General features: G+C 38.5%; 1 protein-coding gene across 3 annotated transcripts in view; it reads left to right on the forward strand.

Moving 5' to 3' along the window:
• Positions 1–19,476, forward strand: part of greb1l (GREB1 like retinoic acid receptor coactivator) — a 211,799-nt gene extending 192,323 nt beyond the window's left edge. For all 3 annotated transcript variants that reach the window (XM_039754721.1, XM_039754722.1, XM_039754723.1), the window contains 6 exons: positions 8,272–8,437; positions 9,189–9,416; positions 9,507–9,648; positions 13,495–13,695; positions 14,062–14,200; positions 15,692–19,476. In XM_039754721.1, the coding sequence (XP_039610655.1) occupies positions 8,272–8,437; positions 9,189–9,416; positions 9,507–9,648; positions 13,495–13,695; positions 14,062–14,200; positions 15,692–15,855 (1,040 nt within the window). In that variant the 3' untranslated portion in view covers positions 15,856–19,476. The remainder of the gene's footprint in view (positions 1–8,271; positions 8,438–9,188; positions 9,417–9,506; positions 9,649–13,494; positions 13,696–14,061; positions 14,201–15,691) is intronic.
• The last annotated feature ends 2,946 nt before the right edge of the window (positions 19,477–22,422 follow it).

Raw genomic sequence — 22,422 nt, forward strand, 5'->3', positions numbered from 1 at the left:
GGGTTGAGAGCATGTTTTGTTGTGGGTTAAAAAAAAAACAGGATAGAGCAAGGCGAACGGTTCCACTGCAGCTTCAATACGAGTTACAAGTGAGGAGAAAACAGCATTATGACAAAAATAAATAGAAAAAAACTTTTCAGATGCTGAAGGAGCTTTTTAGTAAGTCAAATACAGACAATATTCTGCAAAATATCTATGACAGCAGGCAATTGAAAACATCACATCCAAGTGTCCAATAACCACATATAAAAGAATATTTTGTTTTCAGGCAAATCTAATTTAAGGGTTGAAAAGGTGATGAAGCACAGTAACAGACTATTTACTAGTCAGCCTGCAATATTTAACAAATGCTGATGCAGTGCAGAGTCATTTCATGGAAGTGTACAACTTGGAAATAAAAACATACACCAGTGTACTCTTGTAACTCTTTTTAACTTGCAAGACATACTACAGCTAAAAAAATGACCTAAGATATCCAGCAGTTTGTTGATCACATGTAATGGCTTGAATATTTCAAAAATGCTCCTGTCACAAATTTTCAAGTATTCAGCCTCAGGAAGTGGACATTAACCTTTTGAAATCAGAGAGATAATCTCCATTACAAACAGATCTTTCCCATACAGTCGCAGAGAGAAACTTATAAAAAAATAAGATGCCCACCATTAATCAGTACCTATGCAGAGCACATAACAGGTATACTGAAGGTTGTGAAAATGCTTCTTACTACTGGGCCAAACACTGCAGAGTGTAAGGATGCTTTTTCAAGTGTAATCCTCCTTTTCACTAACATTAGGACCATCTTAATGGCCACAGCACGACAAAGTCAAATTGATTATGTTTTTAACAGAGAAGCTTTTTGGTGGGGTATAACTTAGGTCTGAAAATAAAATTTGAGAATACAATATTAATGCAGTATTTCAGTTGATTTTTGATAAAATATTTTTGTGTACATTGGGAAAAGAAAATAAATCAACTTTATATAATCCTTTAAAAATCATTTATTTGCTAAAATATTCTCTTCCAAGATTCAGATTGACTTTATATTGTTTTAGAGAAGAGTGCTATGCACTTGTGTACAACAAAACTTTACAAAAAATATTCTTTAGATAGCTGCAGGAAACCTTCCACCCTCAAACCTACTGACCTTTTCAGACTTCCCTATTTATATCCACCATCAGGATATTCAAGTGCTGTTTATTAGACTGTACTTTTTCTTTCCATTTTTATGTTTTCTGTGTTCATTCAGTAACATTCTTCTTTCTTCTACATGATACTTCCCTTGCTTATGTACTGTACAATAATAGTTATTGCCTTATTATTCCATGTTTTAACAGGTTGTACAAATCCCTCTTTGTTCCTGACTTGGGCTTTATTTTCAGTACTTCTCTGCTATGTTTTCTCTTATCATATGGTGAGAAGTTAGCATCATGAAAGTGTGCTTTCAGGAATAAAAGGTCTTTTTGTGTCTAGATTACTCATAGGTAGTACCTGCAAGCATAGTGGGTACAGAATGTGGAGAAGAGTGTCTACTCCTTTTTGTTGACTGGTTTAGGGTTTATGGGGTGGGTTTGCGGATAGGAGACTGTGGGTAGGTTTAAAGTCTTTTACTATCAAAAGTGATTGGCCAAGGCGATGTGGCTGAGCCTTAAGGCATGGTTATATTTGATGTGATTGCATGTGATGTAAATTGCATTATCACTCCTGGCATGCAGACCCTCACGTCGGTGACCACATGGCTTCAGAGTTTTGGAACTGTTTGGCCCTGTACGCGTCAACAGCAAATGCGCCAGACAAGAAAACACACACTCATTGGAGGAACAGTTGTGTTGAGTATTGTTACCTGCACCAACACATTACAACATTAAAAGCATGCAGCGATAGCCAAATGTCCACAGATTCATGCTGAGAAAACATCACCTGGACTCTGGACAAAGATGAAAGTTTGTGCAGGCAGAAATGAAAATATCTGTGAGATCAATATGTAAAAGTAAAGAAAAAACTTAGGGGGAAAATCTGAGAGGTTGCGCACCTCCAGCATCACGCAGTGCCATACACTGAACACTTGAACAATAAACTGACCAGTGTGTACATCCCCTGTATGTGACTGTGTCTGCAGCTGGCTGCATTTGAGTATAAATGTGCCTTTAGTTTACCTATTTACCCTTTCTGCTTTCTGGTTTTGACTATCTTTTATCTGCTTCATGACCAGCTTGTGGTGTTATGGGTCCAGCTTACCAGCCACTTCCTGTGTTGTTCAAAGCTTAATTTTAAATGTCAATATATCTAGTGTCCTTGATTATGTCTGACAGAATAAAATAATCATTATAGTATTATCAACAACTACTTACAAAAGGGTATTTTTAAGTTCTTCCCGTGTCTGTGTGGGTTTCCTCTGGGTACTCCGGTTTCCTCCCACAGTCCAAAAACATGCAGGTTAGGTGCATTGACAATTCTAAATTGTCCCTAGGTGGTGTGTGCCCTGCGGTGGGCTGACGCCCTGCCCGCCGTTTGTTTCCTGCCTTGCGCCATGTGTTGGCTGGGATTGGCTTCAGCAGACCCCCATGACCCTGTAGTTAGGATATAGCGGGTTGGATAATGGAAGGATGGATGGAAAACGGCAAATATTATCCAATTATATAAAAAGGGTGACTGGGCAGATCCAAGCAACTATAGGCCAGCACGCTTAACATGCATCACAGGAAAATTAATGGAAGGAATTATTAAGGATAAGATTGAGCAGCACATGGAAAGTACAGGAGTATTTCTGAACAGCTAGCATGTTTAAACCTGTTCCACTGCTTCTCGACGGACTCCACACTTAAAAGCTTATCCCAGTCTATCCTTCTTAGACTTTGCCGCATCTGCTCAAAATTTGCCCTGCCAAAGTTAAAGTTAGCAATTTTAGTCTTTGTAACGTCAATCTTACAAAACACTGAAAACTGTATTAATTAGGGATGCACGATAATGAATTTTCACAGCCGATACCGATAACCGATAATTCCTGCTTCTTATATCCGATAACCGATAACCAACCGATAATTACATTTTTAAAATACCTGAGTAAAAATGTATAAGTACAAAGTAAGTATAGCTCTGATTTAACCCAATAAACCTATAGCACTATATTCATCTGTAAAGAAACTGAACACATTGTACAAAAAGTTATTTTATTAAATTTTTTCAGCATAAATAACATGCTTTGATAATCTGTCGACAATGAAAGGCCTTTACAATTGCCAGAACAAATAAGACTTGATCTTAAATAATGCAACAAGTGCATTTTCTCAATACAAAAATTATTAGCCTAAATAAAAGTGCAAAAAATGCTAGCTTACTCTTAAAATAAAATGCTTGTTTACTCTTCAAATAAAGTGAATTTTGCTTAGTCTTGTAATAAAGTGCATTAATCTTCAACTTAAGTGCAAAATAAATGGCTGCTAGCTAAGTCTTATAAAGTTGGGCCTTAACAAACTGGACTTTTCACAAACATAACAACAGCATGACCTTACAAATCAGAATGCCAAAAAGGCATAGAACAACAGCTATATTTCATTTATTTTTTCTTTGTTAACTGGGGTCTGATCAGTGGGAGATTTTTCTTGACAAAAAGCAGCATCTCTGCTTTGTCACAGCTTAGTCTGTTTCTTTTCTCATCCAGTACATTTGCAGCAGCAGAAAACAAACGCTCGCTATCAATGCTAGTGCAGGGGGCGGACAAGTATTTGCGTGCAAGCTGTGCCAGGTGTGGGAAACGGTACTTGTTGCTGTTCCAGTACTCAAGTGGTGTCATGGTCTTCTCGTGGTTTTCAGGTGGGTTCTCTGGGCTCATTGGAAGTGTAGACTCAGAGAGATATGTTTGCATCTAAAATAGAAATATTTTTAAGTTCAGTCAGTCCATTTTTCAGTAAATTTTAATTTAAAAAAAAAGAAAGCAATGTACCTCCACAACAACAGTATCGCTCAGCCCTGCATGTTGAGTGCCATCATCATTTTCTTTAAGGATTTCAGCATACATGTCAAGGAGAGAAGTTGAACTCTTCCCATCTGCTTTGGTGGTCTGTGCCTGTGGTTCATCTGGACTGTTTGCTGGGACACAAAAAACAAGGTTTATTATTTTAACTGCTCATGTCAATTTATAACACAACCTGCAATTGAGCGCTAGTCCTCTAAAAATGTTTAATACACATTTATTTAAAAAGTAATATATGAAAAAAAAACTTACATAGTGAATCACAGGGGTCCAGGCTGGACTCCAACCGTTCCTGTAGCATTTCTCTCGCCTGTTGTTTGCTTGTAGTGAAGTACCGGTCCTTGTATCTGTGGTCCAAAATGGTTGCCAGTACGTACAGTGGCTCCGCTTCAATGTGATCAAACCGTTTGTTAACAGCCTCTAACAGCGTGCTCTTGGATGTTTTCACACCATGGTCTGTGGGAACATTCTTTGTTAAGAAGTGTTTCAAAGCTTGAACTGCAGGAATAACATCAGCAGCTGTATCAGTGGCTCTGCTTATGTCTCTCGTCAGCTGCTCACACGGATCTAGAATGGTAAGCATGTTCTCAATAAGGGTCCATTGCAATGGGCTCAGTGTTGTGGGTAATTTATTGTCAACTCCATACGCTGCAAACGCCTGCTTTTGCTGCAATAGGCTCCTGAGCATATAAAATGTGCTATTCCATCGAGTGGGCACATCTTGTTGAAGACGTGCAGGTGTTATTCCAAGTCTCATGTTTAACTGTGCCAGAGTTGAAGTGACTACTTGTGAGTGCTTGAAATGGCCAACAATTTTACGCCCTATAGCAATACAGTCAGATACAGTCCTTTGACATAGGACAGCTTCGTTTACTGCGAGCTGTAAAGTATGGGCCATGCAGCCCAGGCTGGCAACCCCGCAAAACTCCATTGCCTTGATCATGTTCCGTGCATTGTCCCGCAGCACAACATGCAAAGTCTCCTTCCCTATATTCCAGTGCTGAAATATTTTTTCAAATGTGTTGTTGATCGCTTGGGCAGTGTGGGATCCAGGGAGTTCCTGTGCGTGGAGCGTGGCCCTGTGCATGTTGTATTCTTCATCAAGCCATTGAGCAGTCATGCTTAGCATGCTCACCTGACTAACATCAGAAGTCCATATGTCCGTGGTAAGGCTGATGTGTTTCGCATTTTTGTCAAGCAAACTATGAATGTGTGTTGCAAGAACCTGGTACAGATCTGGTAGACAGGTGTCTGAAAAGTAGCGGCTGGGTATTTCATAACGTGGCTCCAAATAGTGCATTAGCTGCTGAAAGCTTAGGTCCTCTACGAAAGAAAACGGCTGGTCAGCAAAGGCTATTAGTTCCATGATTCTGTCGTTAATCCCCTTAGCTCATGGGTCATTCTTGTTGAACTTTTTAGCAAAGTTTTTACATTTATCAAATACCTCGCCAATAGTTACCAGTCCAGAGGCTTTTCGTTTGTTGTCGAGAAGAGCGCTAACCTTAGCACTGGTAGCAGCTTCATATTCCTTCCACACGTTGTCGCGGTGTCTGGTTTTTAAGTGACTTATAAGATTTGTTGTGTTGTAGCTTGTTCTTTTTTTACCCCCTAGTGGCACTTTTGCAGAAAATGCGTTACAAACAGCGAGTGAATCATCTTTCTCTGACACGCTATAGAAAGCCCACACGGAGGAATTCACCGCCATGTTTTCCAGTGTGTTGTCTTGCAGACAGATCTGTGACGTCACTTACATGCGACAGAAGCTTGCAGGATGGGCGGGGGTGAGGAGCCGAGAGCATAGTAGGGGGAGAAAACAGTCGGGCAAGTGTACAATTTGAGGGTTTTATTATCGGTCCATTTTATCGGTGGATTTTTCATTATCGGAATTATCTGTATGACGTCATAATTGTCTATTATCGGCTGATAATTATCTGTGGCCGATATTATCGTGCATCCCAGGTATTAATAATAATAATAATAATACATTTTTTTTATATAGCGCCTTTCCCATGCTCAAGGCACTTATATTATATTATGGTCAATTGACCCAAGTGGTTCAATTACCTGTACACCCTCAGTTCTATCCTTATTATTACAAAATACTAAATCCAGATAAACTTCACCCCACATTGGTGATTTAACATACTGTGCTAAAAAGCAATCACTGATTACTTCTAAAAACTCCTGCTCTTGTGCTCCACCATTTGCAAGTTTAGCCCAGTTCGAATAATTAAAAATCCGCCATGACTATAATATCCCCCTGTAAACTTGCCTTTTTAATATTACTAAAAAGATGTTTGTTGAAATTACTGTCTGCATTGGGTGGTCTATAACACACTCCTAAAATAAGGCCTCTTTCCTTAATGCTTTCCAGGTAAAGCCACATATCCTCACTAAGATGAGGCTCATCGTCCAGCTGAAGAGGACTTGCATTTAAGTTCTGTTTGACATACACAGCAATCCCACCTTTTTTCTGTTCTGTCTATCCTTCCTAAAATATTTGTATCCGTCTATGTTATACTTATCCCTATCTTTGTTTTTAGCCAGGTTCCCGTTACTGCTATAATACCATAATTAAACTCTGCTACATATAGCTCCAACTCTCTTGCCTTATTTTTGATACTTCTAGTATTAAGGCAAGCTATTTTAATGTTACTCCTTCTATATTTAAATTATTGCTTAGAATTTACACTACTATGCATTTTTATTTCTACATAGTTTGTTCCTCCATGTGCAGTAGTAGTTCTAAACCTGGCCTGTCCTAAACTCCCTTTGAATTTGAATAAAATGCCTGAAATTAAATACGATCTGTTGTTGGCAAGGATTGTTTTCTAATTCAGCTATCTGTTAGGAACAACAATCTGCAGCCACTATCGCCCTCTAGCACTGACTTTGCAGACTACTGCTGTGGAGGAACCTACAAGCCATTTCCTTTGAGTTCAGTGTAGTAGTATGACTTCCACCCCATGCTGTTTACTTTGCAATATTTAAATTAGTCACTCTTTCTTCCAAAAACCCACATACTTGTTTAATTTTTTTATCACTTATATCTTGCAAACATTTGCTTAGGGCTTCACTACAGACCATACTGCCATTACTGTAATTTACACATTTCTGGAACATTCCTCCTTTTGCCTGTTTGTCTATAATTGTCTTTCCTTGATACTCTTTAATGATTTTTCTCTCACCTCACATACTATTTCTCCTAGACTTTCCAGTGTTCTGTTATTCAGTATTGTATCCTTGGATACAATTGGTGCTGAGCAGGCAATGACTTCTCCCTGGAATGCCCTTAATTGACTTTTTGTTCAGTTATGGAGATCTTCCTTTCAGAACTTGATATTCTTCAAGCCCTCTCTTTCATTGATTAATGGACCTACTGGCTGTTACGGCTGTAATGTCTTTCTAATGCCTTGCCTAATTCAGCACATATTTTCAAGAGAATGGCTCTTTGAAGCAAATCCTGCCGGTCCCTAAAAGTTCATCCACTTTGTATGTGACAGTTTGCTTAGTCTTCAAGCAGCACCAAACAAGCAATGTTGTGTCACACCATTAGGCTGTAGGGCACGATATTTATAGTTTTCTGTATGCCAGGAGTGAATCTTGCCTGTGAATTTACTTAATGCAATTATTCACAACAAGAGATTGCATTAGTTTCTAATTGTAAGGAGTGACATCAGGTAGCCAATATAAACCGATGAAAAAACAAAAAAGTTATTCAGTGCCAATACACAGCAATAGGCCTCACTAAAATAGAATATGTACATCATATTCATCGCTTTTCAGGTTTAATATGTTTGCCATGTCAATGCACATTATAATAGTGATATTAGTTATATTAATTATTGTGAGCACAAGTCTATATTTAGCTGGTTTGGCTGCATTTCTGTACTTTATCACAGTGTCTTCATTTCCCACTTGAAAATGTAAAATGTTGCATATGGTTGGGTCAAATTTACCATAAATATACACAAGTTCTCTCATCAAGTTTACTTGTATAAATCCTGACTTTTGCATGGAAAGTTTCATGAAGACATTTCAAGCGTCTTTTTATGCATATGCATGTTTTATAAATCTGAACCCTGATTCTTTTTGTTGGTCATTTCTCTGACATTATTCTTTTGGTCCACTGGTGAGCTGCTGCCTAGAGACTTTTTAAAACTTGTTCCCTTCAAAACAAGTTGTAATTTTTACATAAAATGAAAATCTGGGTATTTCTATATCTTCAAGGTTTCACCTTACTAAAGTAGAACTCTGTGTAAATGCTAGCTGACCATGTAATATTCCTTGTTTCTTAATAGGAGCAGCTAAGTTCATGATCAAAGAGCTTTCATACCACAACCTGGAACTTGAGCGAAACCGCCTTGAAGATTTAGGTGTTAGAAGGACAGATGTGTGGCCATTCATTGTTATTATGGACGACTCCTGTGTATTGTGGAATGCTCATGGCACTCAAGATCAGAGCAGGTAATGACAGAAAGGATCTTGTTTATTCAAGCTTTTTAAGCTTGGTGTTCTATACTCCTGTACTTTTTAAAAACATCCTTAATATTGGAGGTAGATCAAATTACCTTTATTTTACAAAGAGAACACCGTTACATGGTAAATTAGAAGTTTAAAGTTATGATAAATTAATAAATCACTTCTTTTTCATTTAGAGCACATGTATGTTAAATGATTAAGTCAAGGTCACAGATTGAGTTAGTTGCAGTCATTCAATAAACTGTCTTGTAGTTTATGGTGTTAGCTCTGTACATTAAGGCATTGTTTTAAAAATCTAAACACAGAAAGAGTTTAGAGAGCTGCATACATTTTCAGTAATTGTTTAAGACAAAATGCAGTTACGTTCATGCCTATTAGCCATTCCATAACTGTTTTATTCACACTCATACATTTTTACATATTCCAAAGCCACTATATATACTTTGTGCATGTGTTGGTGCAGCTGGTAGTATCTTAAGAGAGTTTCTTCTCTCTGAAGGTTGAAAATTCTTTCATATTCATGTGGTTGCTGTCCCATTTCCAAGACATGTTGTTTGACTGTTTGACAAACCTAAACTGACACATTGAGTGTGTGTGTGTATTTATGTGTTTCACCTTGCTCACAGGAATGACTTCAGCTGCTTACAAATATGAACTTGAAAGAATGGGTTCAAACATTCATCTTCAGAAAGTCTACTTTTATTTGATTTGCTACACGTTTTCTGTTTTCTCTTAGTTCATCCTCAGAGGAAGCCCCTGGTTTCAGGAATGTTTCTCTTAAGGCAGTCATGCAGCACATGGAGCTCACACCTAACATTACCCAGTATGCCATGCTTGGTATCCAGAAGTGGAATCGCCACCTTGCAGCCAGACAACCTTGTAACCCTTTCTCCTGTTGCCACATTCATAACTTTGTGCTACTCAATGTGGATCTCACTCAGAATGTACAGTATGACTTGAGCAGGTGAGTTGCCTCTACTCATTCCTCCATAGGAGATATGATTCTCTCCTGAAAGCATGTCATTGTAGTTGTAATTTTTTTGTTTTCCAACAGGTATTTCTGTGAGGAGATAGACTTTAATCTGAGGATTAACAGCAGTAGCCTACCAATCTGTCGCTTCAACAACTTCAGTTTCATGAAGAAACACATCCCTTTTGGAGGACGGAAGGACCTCGTTGTTAAACCGAAAATGATGGTAAGGAATTTTTCTCACCACAAGCTGTTAAAAAGCAAAACCGGAACTCATGCTTTAACCCCCAGTGCATAGGAATAAACATAAGACATAATGACAGCTTGAGCATGCATAGGGTTGGACATGAGCCCTTTATATTGTTTTCGTTGGTGTATAATTGTTTACATTAATTAGTTGAAACCACAAGCCATAAAACTATGGCCTGACACCTATCCACAGCTGAGTTGTCAATTATCTTTTCAAATGGTGTATTTCATGCTGAAAACCATCCAATTTATACTTTACTTTCAAAATACCCGCGTTTTGCAGCGGAGAAGTAGTGTGTTAAAGAAGTTACAAAAAAGAAAAGGAAACCTTTTAAAAATAATGTAACATGATTGTCAATGTAATTGTTTTGTGACTGTTATGAGTGTTGCTGTCATCAAGGATTTGATTATCATTATTTCTTTCAGTCAGGTTCGTATTTGGAGGATGTGTTGTGTTCAAGTTACATTCCGTGTTTGTCTAGTCTATCCCTGACCATCTCATCTTCGTTGTCAACCGTTGTAAAGATAACAGGTTTCATTCATCAAAGTGATCACTACCCAAATCGGTACTCGTGAATCTAAGATGTTTAACAGGCATTCCCGGTATTAAGTTGTGGCTTTGCCTGCGAATATTTAGCCGCAGCGTGTCTATGAACGTAATTTAAACTTAAGCTTTACACCTTGCTTTCCTATTGATATGTCCACAAAGGCTTGTTCAGCGTCAGAGGGTTGTTCCTTTCCTACTGCATCAATAAGCAGCTAGTTTTCCTCTTTATCTGAGACATCACACACTGCATGCACGGGTTTACCTTTCCCAGTCCTGCAAAGTCAGTTCATGTGAGCTGCTTGGAGTACATGCATCGAAGGTTCTCAGCTGTGCTTGTGCTATCTCGTGCGATCTTGCGATGTCCACGGCTTTATTTAATGTTAACTCAGACCCGGCACTTAAAAGTTTCTCTCTCACTTGTGCCAAACACTATTCTATCCCTGACAATCTCATATTCGTTTGCATAAGCACAGTCCTTCACTAGCAATTTTAACTCCGCTACAAAGTGATGAAAAGTCTCGTTTATACCCTGCGTCCTCTCATTAAACTTGTATCTCATGAATATCGTATTCGTCTTAGGCATGACAAATGCCAGCAGCAGCGTGTCTATGAACCTAATTTAAAGTTAAGCTTTACACCTTTCTTTCCTATTTGTTTGCACAAGCACAGTCCTTCTTTAACTCCGTTACAAAGTGATCCAAAGTCTCGTTTATTCCTCGTGTCTTCTCATTAAACTTGTATCTCGCGAATACCGTATTCGTCGTAGGCATGACAAATGGCAGCGGGAGCGTGTCTATAAACTTAATTTAAACTTACGGTTCACACAGTGCTTTGTTTTCGCAGCAGCTGCACTTATGAATATGCTTGTATGCGTCACTCGCTTCATATTCTTTTGTTGCCTTCTGAATTGTGTAATGCATTTTTTGTTCAGCGCTCTTTGGAGCTTTTGCTTGTTCTCTGCGTACTGCGTTCACAGTCAGTTCAGGTGAGCCACTCGGAGTACATGCATTGAAGGTTCTCAGCTGTCCACGGCTTTATTTAATGTTAGCTAAGACCCGGCACTTAAAAGTTTCTCTCGCACTTTCGCTGAGTTTGTGCCAAACACTAGTCTATCCCTGACCATCTCATCTTCGTTTGCATAAGCACAGTCCTTCACCCGTGAATATTTAGCGGCAGCGTGTCTATTGGATTGCTGCTGACGGACGGCCTTATATGGGCAGGCACTCAATTACGTGGGAGGCTTGATGATGGGGGACACAACTCCGCTTCTCACAGCGACCGAGCTGCAGGCTATGGCCGTATATATGTACGTAAGTAGGTTCCAGTTATGACCGTTACGCGTAGAATTTCGAAACCTGCTTAACTTTTGTAAGTAAGCTGTAAGGAATGAGCCTGCCAAATTTCAGCCTTCTACCTACACGGGAAGTTGGAGAATTAGTGATGAGTGAGTCAGTCAGTCAGTCAGTCAGGTCTGATGAATCCACACAACATCTTACACATCGGCCGTGTCATTCTAAAATGTTGCAGCCAGAGATTTTCTGTGAAGTGTCTCCTCACCACCTCCTCCCAGAAGGTCTTATTCTGTCGTCTCTCCCATACCCGTGGGTTTCGTCGCACAGAGGGTACTCACGCACACCATTTTATCGATAAAAAGCCAGTTGGATGGAAACAGGCTGGAGACAGCAAATTTCGCACATTTTTTTTACATATATTCTGTTTGTCGATAACAAAACGTCGCAAAAAACTGGATGGAAACTTGGCTACTTTTATTAGTATAGAAAAACAATTCAAACTATCTCACAAAGTCCAATGGTAGCAACTTTGAGCTTGACAGGTAGAATCCAGTGTAACAACCATATACCTTAGCAGTAAAGGAACTTGGACAAACATCATTGTAGCCAGCTTACTTCAGCAAAGAAAATCTGATCACTTTGGTAAAGTCAGGCATTTCAGTAGCCATCAGTGCAATTCCCAATGTACTGTACACATAACCTCATGGGCCACCATCGTTATTGCTGTAGTACTGCATTTCTATATCTCATGGCCACACAAAGAGCAGTAGAAATCTTGCAGTTAAATATCTTCACCTATAATGACAGACAGACTCTGTTGCCTGTTGGTGTAAAAGCAGTCTTCATCAGTTTCGTGTTTATCAGCACCATGCAAGTGCCCCCTTAAAGACTTGCCACGGTCAGAAATGTACAAATAGCAACACTTTTGTTTATTTTATTTTAATTTATATTTGTTAGATGGCACCACCATTTTGGTCTCTCTTATACTGCATGTTGCCGGACAGTTTGGTCATGTGCTGTGTTGCATGTGATGTAATGGTGGCCAATTGAAAAACTTTTCTTACATTAATAAAGGGCATCTGAATTTTTTTGATATAAAGGGAAGGCTTGTTGAAAAGCTTAGTGCTTGAGCAGGTCTAGTTAGTTCAGTATCTGATTTAAACTCTCCTTAAAAAAGATCCATGATGGACTTCTACAGAAAATTCTTGACAGTTGTGGTATCTTCCAACCCCCACCTGAACCCTCCAATCCCCCCTCCCCTTAGTCTTCTTTAAACACAAGTAACAGGGCTAAAAGGTGCTTGAAAAATGCAAACATGTCTTCAGTCCAATTAGACTTAAAACAAAGAGGCAAAGGGTCTAATCGGCTAAAGGCTGTTTTTCTTTGTCTAGGTTCCCAGTTTGCCTTATTTATTTTTTATTTAATTTATCCACCTGAGAATGAAAGAAAGTAGCAAGAATGTTGTAATAAGTCTAAGCATGTTATGACATGACTCAAGGTTACTCATGCATAGTTGTGACTCAGTGCAAGTCTAACATTCCCAAGAGACAGGATGTCAGGAAAGTCCTCACGTGAATCAAGTAAGCTTCTTCGCGACACTGCGCCGGTTTACATCTCACATCAATCACAGGCTGCCATCTGAGAATGTGGGTTCCAGCAGCTGAACCATCCACCCTACAGCACTGACCTGGCTCCCTCAGATTATTATTTCCTGTTCTGAGTTTTGAAGAAATCTCTCCATGGACAACGATTTTCAGGTGATGAAGACAAGACGTCAAGGCAGCTGTGACCTCCTTGTTTGAATGTCAAACAGAAGATTTTTTTTCGAAGGGGTTAAAGTCATTGTAGGAAAAGGGGAATAAGTGTATGGAGATATCATGGGACTATAATGAAAACTAAAACAAAAATTTTTGAAAACTCTTTTCTTTCTTACTGAGGTAGATAAATTATGAATGCCCCTTGTATGATCTTTTTTTCTGTTCAGGTGTCTGAAAAAGTGGTTCCCATCAGTCCGTTACAGTATGTGTGTGCCCCAGACAGTGAGCAGATGCTCTTGGCAGCCCCTGCTCAGTTTCTACTGGAGAAGTTTTTGGAGCACACCAACTACAAGTTGTTTCCCAAAGCCACCTGCAATGGACAGAATCCAGTGTTGGCCATCGACTGCTATCTGAATATTGGCACAGAGGTAAGGAGTGTCAGCACCTTGCTGTGATGATAATATGCTTTCCAGTTGTATATCCATGTATATTAAAACTAAACATGTTTAACATAACTTAAATGAACAATTAGAGATTATGTCATCTTTTTCATATGGTGATATATGATATATGATGCTAATATTAGAGTGTTGGCATTTCCAAGCACAGAGTGTTTAGCTACTCAGTTCTTCAATAGTATGTCATGGTCAAACATTTATCAGGAGTTCCTTTGTGAAAGATCTGAAATTCAAAAAAGAAAACTTTTTTTGTTTTAATTAGTCATTGCAAAAATCACTAACTGATTTGCCAGTTATATTCAACCATTTAAAAAACGTTTCTTCCAACTTCCTCAGGTGACTGTCTTCTACATGAGCTCCCGGCCTCATTCAGTCAACCTGAACCATGAAGGACTGGTGTTCAGCGGGCTGCTGCTTTACCTCTGTGACTCCTTTGTGGCAGCGGACTTTCTGAAGAAGTTCAAATTCCTCAAAGGTAAAAGATCTTTAGAGGTGAAGGACTGGGGTTATTATAAATTTTAGGGTAGAGACTGCTAACACAGCCATGTTGCACACTATTCCCTTATACACTGAGCTTTAACCTGACCTAAAGTTTCAGTCTGCTAAGCTGTGCCTTCATCATCTAATTTTTATTTTCTTACATTTTTATAGGAGATCTTACTACTTAAATTATACAAGAAACTGTTACAGAAGAATTAGTTAAAGCAGTAATCCAGCTTTGGAGCATAATATTTATATTAATAATGAATTACATTTATATAGCATTTTTCTACTGCTTAACGCACTTTACATTGTTAGTGGGAAACCACCTTAACCAGCACCAATGTGTAGCATCCACATGGATGATGCAATGGCATGCCAGTACACTCACCACACATCAGCTAGTAGGTGGTGAAGAAGAGAGACAGCTAATAAATAAAGGCCAAGCATGATTAAGGGGCCAGAATGACCAGACAGTGGTGGGCAGTTGTACCAGGACATTGGGATACACCCTACTGTTTTCCAGATATTCCCAGGGATCTTTATGACCACCAGGAGTCAGGATCTCGGTTTTGCATCTAATCCATAAGACATCCGAAGTTCAGTATTCACGCCACAGTGTTCCTATGACTGCACTGAAGCATTGGGATCTACACACAAACCAGAGTGTAAGCATCCCCTGTTGGAGTCACCAACAACTTTTCCAGCAGCAGCTTAAGGTTTTCTTAGATGATTTCCTATTTAAGTACAGGCTGGGCCTAAGATAGCTTCACCTGGGTTAGCTTCAGATGGAGTACCTGCAGGTGGTACGGCTGCTGGGATCCAGTGACTCAAGTGTGCTGATGTCACCTTTAACTGTTTGACATAATAAATGATTTCTGCGTATCATTCAGAATTGTACTGAGCACTCACTTCATTAGATACACCTTCCCATCCCACATAATTGACTTCTCAACCAGAGAAACATTATTTTTGCAGAGAGTGACTAGGCTCAAGCCTCATAATCTCCACACATGGAAATGGTTTTATGGTTTTACTTTTCTGTCGGATTCAAAATAAGTGCTTTTAAAGATAACCTGCCTCCAAACTAGAATGGGACCAAAGAACCAAACAACAATCTCATCACATATTGCTGCCCTGATACCATTTTTTTTGAGACAGCGTTTTTCAATAAACTGTTTATATTTTAGAACAATATATCTATAACACATGCATACTGTCATCAGAGATAAAGGCAGGGATGAAATTAAGTGATAATTCTATGTGGTAGTGCCACATTGATCATAGCCATTATTTTTAATTTTTTGCACAGGCAAGTTGCATTGCATGTCATCTGTGCTAGACCAATTTTGAATGTAAACTTTTTTGGGGTGGTGGGAGTGGAAAAGCTATTTTGAGAATTTATTTTTGGTCCTCTTCATTTTTCAATTTCTCTTTTTATTTACTACTATATTTTTATATTTTTTTTTTATTTGCTTCATTTAAGGTGCCACACTGTGTGTTATCTGCCAGGACAGAAGTTCGTTACGGCAGACTATTGTACGTCTTGAGCTGGAGGATGAATGGCAGTTTAGACTGCGGGATGAATTCCAAACAGCCAACAGCAGTGATGACAGACCTTTGTACTTTCTCACTGGACGTCATATCTGACACACACTATGAAAACAGAGTATATTTTTATTTTTATTTTTTTATTCTTATGCCGTAAAGGCTAATCATGAGAAGTCGAAGTTTCATTTGGCCTTTGCTACATTACAATCATACCCAAAGAAAACTGCTAAATCCAAGTAGTCATTGGACTGTATGAAAATGCATTGGGAATTTTCTGTACTTGCACCTCGGATTTTGGACAGCCATTTTTGGCACAGACTCTCTCTGAATCTGCATCTGCACTAACATGGATTGGCCAGTAGCTGCAAAAAAATACTAGAAAACGACACTGTTGAATTTTTTCATTGAAGTGTGCATTTCCTGCAGTCTGCATTCACTGGGCACACCATCACCAAATGCAAAATGCAGCTTAGAGAAGCTGTTCTCAATCAGTGTGGATTTTTTTTTTACTATTTTTAATGCCAATGATTTGTAAATGTTTGTGTGTGTTTTTTTATTGTAAATTGAGGGTTGACCAATCCTCAGCTTATGCTGTACACAAAGTACAGACATCTCAGGGGTTTTAGAAAATGAACAAATACGATGGAAATTTAAAGCATAATTTACAAAAAAAAAAATCAAAATGATACACAAAAAAGAAGTTCTTTAACCACCTTGTGTACTCTGATATTTTTAAGGAATGGATTTGTTTAAAACAGGGCAATGTACTATGCAGGCGTCTGCACACACTGCCTTTTGGGCATCACCTTTGCACCCAGTTCCTTTAAAACACCTCCAATACCTTTCTCCTCATCATATTTAAGACTGGGATTTCAATTAGCTGTTGTAGCAACTCCAGTCATGGCTAACCAGCTATAGAAGATCATTTCTAAACATGGTTTTAAAATCTTGAATGTCAGTATGTTGTTACAGGGGTACAACTACACACTTTACTAAAGCTGTGCTTCCCAGTCTTTAGAATTCAGGTGGAAAACAGTGAACTGATGAACAACACCTTTATGGTAATAGCTCTGTTTGTGTGCCTTGTAGTGTCATCTTCACGATTCATGGCCAGATATTAACACTGCTGTGAAGAAAATGGGATGCCTGGTGGAGTTGCTTAAAGTAAAAGAAAAAAACCATAGGACAACACGTTTGACAATGGAGGTTGGAGTGCCATTTTTTTTCTTTTTTTAGAATTTAAAGGATTTTGTCTTTTACAGTGTTGTTGTATGTATCATTGGGGGTACAATGTGTATTCAGAGTCACATATTTGAGCACTTTGTTTGTGCTATTATGATGCAGAGCTGTTACATTGATAATGTTAATGAAGTTCCACAAGTGCAGCCAGCCTTTCTGCCTTTCTGCCTATTATTTTGCTGACCTTCAGGTTGTGATGTTTTTTTAAATTTTTTAATTAAACTCTAATAGGAATTTGTCATTTTCCCACTTTCAATTTAGCACTCCTAGTTCTTTGAAAGAACTTGGTCAGTTATTTTGTGCTATATCATTAAAAGTTACCTTTTTCTTTCAGTGGCATCAATTCTACATAAGAGTTGAAAGGCTGGGTATGCAGTTGATGCTTAATCAGTGTGTTCCCAGAAACAGCAATTACACAGCAAAAATCAGCTTTGGCCAGAAGAACAAAATCTCTTTATTTAAGAGATGTAAACTGCTGGTCTAATCATAAGAGAAGTGCTTAATTGGCTTTGATGTTGGATGAGTATAGTTGGACTGTGCGTTATTTCAATGCACAAATTTGGAATCTGTATCTGTGACCTTTTTTAAACCTTGATTTCCTCCCATGGACTTTCTCCTTCATTACAATATTATTATTTAGAGTCTAGACTTTCAAGTATGAATGTTTAGTCTTTTCTATTATCAGTGATACAATTTTAAAGTAGGCTTTAGCTTACTGTAAAAAACACATAGGGATCCATCATTGTATTTGATGATATAATAATAATAATAATAACAATAATTACATTGTAATGTGGTCACTTCCCTGTCTACTGATAAGGGAGGTGTAACTCTAGAAACATAATTATAAAGACTCCTGAAATGTAATTTTCCTGCTTATCTCACATCACTCTGAGGATTATTTGTCTTTTCTTATTGCTGTCCCACTTCAGACTGGGCTGTTTTATGGAGGAGTTGCACAACAGTTGGATAACTAGTCACCTTCTCACTCTTGGCCAAGTGCTAGACTTTATCTAGCCTACCCTTCAACATCTCTTTTTTTAGAGGTATTCTCACTCCCTGAAGTGTTTGGCGTCAATCCGAGCATACGTTTCTCCATTCTCTCCATTGAGATCTTGCACATTTGTAATCATTTCATACTTGATGTTATAGGATAAACTTGAAGAAGCCCTTGATTTCCACTTGCAAATCTGTTAAACCTCCCAGCTTGAGAGCTTGGAAAAACAATCAGAGTTAAGACACCAAGGTAGGCAGACACACTTCAAAAAGCAGGCATGGTCTTCTAAGTGGAGAGCTACTCAGACATCTGTCCAGTTTTATCTATCTGCACATTTATTGATACTGAAACTAGCAAAACCCAAGGGACCATAAACTCACTGAAATGTTGTATATGGCTCATGCTTCTGTTTACACTACTCTTTTATTTCTGCTTATTAAACAGTGCAGAACAGTGAACTTGGGGTGCATAAGCATAAAACTGCCACCAGAGAGGAGATCCCTGGCTTGCTCTTAAGTCTAATGAGGAAAAAATCTTTTGTTCCCATGCTGGCATTATTTTCATTTAATTTTACACACAACATTTATTGAGCTTTATTGTGGATATAAGTAGTTGCTCTATTTTACAATACAAACATTTGCCCTCTTGACGCTTTAATCACTTCTTGTCCTGTTGGTTGGTTAACCCTAAACCCTTTTTAGATTGCCTTACTACTGCTGTATTTATGTATAAATGTGTTACTTTCCAATCATTTTTTGTTGTTATTTATTGATAATAATATAAAACTCAATCAGTCTTTTTCTACACAAATCCTCCATATGCAAATAAGTCACTTTATCAAAGACCACAAGTAGCAGTGGTCCTGGTGAATCCTAAATGCTGGACGTCACGCAGTCAAAGAGATGGATTAACAAAGAGAAAGCCAAACCTGTTTGTTTTCCAAGATGTGACTACATTCAGACATCAGTGTTAAAAAGGGAACTTGACAGGCTTGTGTTTAACTTCAAGAGATAATATGGCGTCCCGAACAGGGAGTTTGCACTATTGGTAGGCAAATGCCTAACCCATTGACCAAAATGAAAATCCGAACACAAGCTCTTCGTCTGCCATGGAGCGTGGGGCTTTTGTTTCTGCGATTTGATTGCCAGTTGAATGTAAGCAGTATTCTATAAAAACTTTTTTTTTTATTTTTTTTTATTTTTTAGATAGAACATAAACACACATGAATGCTATTCTTATAATTTATGCAATCGCTTTTTGTAATTTTCACCTGAAGTATTGTCTAAAGTGCTGCTTTATTTTTATTTTTTATTTTCTGTAGGTGTTTAAAATGAAGCCTATACTGGTGGCCTGTTTGTCACCAATGTGATCTACCTCGTGTTTACCATTTTTTATTTGCATTTTTTGGAAATTGTGGCTTACATGATGTTGAACTGTGTTTTGGTTACAAATGGTGAATGTAATAAAAACTTTTAAAACAAGAATGAAAGTCAGTGCAGTTCACTTTGTTGCTTTCTTTGGCAGGAATTCAGCCATGTTCTGAAACCAGTTCCCTGAAGACTAGCACCTCTCATCCCAAGGTTGAGTTGGGACAATGGGGTTAATCCTCATTTATACAGTTAAGAATGAAATTATTACCCCCCACTCTGTAGAAATTGAAGATTTTCCTAAAATTCTCTGCATTGTGAACACTATGAATCCTTAAAGAGTAAAACAGTAATCAAAGGAAAGGGCCCCATTTGGTACATTTTGGACTTTGTAAAAATCTCATTGGTTACTGTGTAATAAATATGTTGAAAATAGGGATGGCCAAAGTTTTGTGACCCCATGTGAATTCCTCATAAAAAGCGGAGCAAACTGAAGTTTTCAAGTCTTGAACCACACCGTAACTCCATATGACTTGATTGGCCCAGTCAATCAACACTGAGCACTGCCAAATAGGATCAGTTGTGCAGGGTTAGTCACACTTGAAACAAGATTGAGAGGCACTGCTCCTACATTCTTTGTAACAAATAATTTCATAATGCTAAAAAAACAAAGAAATAAGTCTGAACCTCAGAAAGAAGGTAGTAGATGCCCATCCTAAGGGTAGGCTATACTGCCAGTGCCAAGCATTTAACAATTTCTAAAACAGCTGTACAGCGTCTTATCGCAAAGTACAAGGAGACCCATTCTGTTTGAAACAAGCCTGGGCATGAGCACACGTGCAAGATATCAAATACTTTTTGATAGGAAAATCATCAGAGATGTCAACAAGGACCCCCAGATCTCTGAGAAGATCATTGTTGCTGAACTGGCCCCTTCCAGAATTGGAAGTTTCAAAAAAGACTGTTGGGAGGGCTCTTCATTGTAATGGGCTTCAAGGGCATCATTCAAGGAAAACTCCATTGCTCACAGAGAGGCACATCAAAAGCCAGACCGAAATTTGCCTGGAACCATTTGAAGAGTGGTGATGAATTTCGTAAATCTGTCTTCTGTTCTAATGAGACAAACATGGAGTTGTTCTAGCACATAGATGTTGCTGTTGTTTGGTGAAGAAGGGGAGAGACCTTCAGCCATAAAACACAGTTCCACAATTAAAGATGGAGGTGATAACATTAACTGCTCTGCTGCTTCAGGCACAGTGAACCTTGTCCAGGTATATGGGATCGTGAAGAAGGAACAGTATGCTGACATTTTGAAGGATATTGTGAAGAACTCTGCTGCCAGTCTGGTTTAAGGTTGCCATTGGGCCTTCCAGCAAGATAATAACCCAAAGCATACTTTGAAGTTGATCCAGAAATTTTTAAAGGACAACAAAATCAAAATCCTGGAGTGGCCTTCCCAATTACCAGATCTCCAGTCCTATTGGGAATCTTTGGCGGGTGTTCTTGGTTGAGGTCCATGCTCGAAAACCATGTAATTTGGGTCAGCAGGAGCAATTTGCCATAGAGGAATGGAATAAGATTCCCCAAGAGACATCTTGTTGAAGACTGTACTAGCACGTTGCTGTCAGTTGTGAGTAAGCAAACAATTGACTATTCATTGGCAGAGGTCTAATAATCTTGGCATTGACATTTTTGTTTTCTGGTTTTCACCTCACTGCATCAATAAAATATTTTCCTCAGATTTATTGGGGATTTTGTATTTATTCGTTTGGAAGTATAGTCGGGCCTTGCATTTTGTGGGGGTTAAGGGCTCAGGACCCCTACAGAGGTAAATATCCATGCATACATCTTGGCCATATGATTATATTATTGCACTAAATAAAAAAGTTGTGTTAAACGTGAGATAAAATGATCACTGTGCAAGTAAATCACGTGTATGAGTCTGACTGCCAAGACAAAAATGCGTGGCATCCCTAGTTCTGTAGTTCTTTGCTGAAGGTAACTCTTTACAAAATTTAACTTATAATGCATTTGTGTGTATATTTATGGTATTAAACAATAAAATGAGTAATTATATATTTAATACATTTATGACTTACTGGGCCTTTTTAGTTTTCTAAAATTTTTACCCTGCACAGGTTGTCTGAAGTTTTCCATAGTAGGTTGCAAAACCTGGAAAGATGACAAATATGTAAAAAGGCAAATCCATGAATTGTAAAAGGTTGACATTGATTATCTTGCAAACACTTTCGTTGCTGGCCACTTCCTTGGTAAAGGTAACAGTTTTGTATCAATTCCACTGCGGGGGCTCTAATAATTTTGACCTTGGTTGTATACTGTACTTATACACGCATGTATGCAAACAGAGAAACAGAACACATTTACATGTATTCAGAGTTCTGGTAGAATCTGAGATACGTATGAGAAGGCTGGAGTTCACCTTGAATGAGGCAAACTCAGAAACAGAAGCATCTTTGAACAGTTTAGTCCTGCATTTTTAGATTAAACATGACTCAAAACAGCACAGACTGCACAGCCATTTCAGAAATTGTGTCCCATTCAAAAGAATGCTTTTTATTGTATTTCTTACCAAGTAAGAAGTTGTGGAATTATAGTTGAGCTGCAGCCGTTCCTTTTTTATTTCTAAACTGCTGCGTCCTGTATGTAGGAATTGGAACCTACTGACTATACTACAAAAGCAGTGTGCGCCAACTCTGGGTGAGGATGCTGTCCACCTTTGGGTACAAGTCAACCTGATTTGAAGGCTTAAGAATTTGAGAAAAAAAATTAGAGAGTCCATATTGGAAAATCCACACATTTCAGAGAAAATCTTTCAAGACTGAAAGGGATGATCTTGGAAGGGCAGCATTATGTTTTAAGCGGTAGGTCCTCCTGTTGTGTCAAAGTTCAGTTCATACAGGTGGCACCTTATATTTACATCAGCATGAGGGTGTCTTTTGGGGTTCGTTAATTTCAGGCCTGCCTAAACCTCCTTGGCGTTACCCCCAACTCAGGCTCGGGCTCAGAATTTTATGCAATTACGGTAAAACCTAAGGCAGGCTT

This window comes from Polypterus senegalus, chromosome 5 (genome assembly GCF_016835505.1).
Source record: "Polypterus senegalus isolate Bchr_013 chromosome 5, ASM1683550v1, whole genome shotgun sequence".
Classification (NCBI taxonomy): Eukaryota; Metazoa; Chordata; class Cladistia; order Polypteriformes; family Polypteridae; genus Polypterus; species Polypterus senegalus.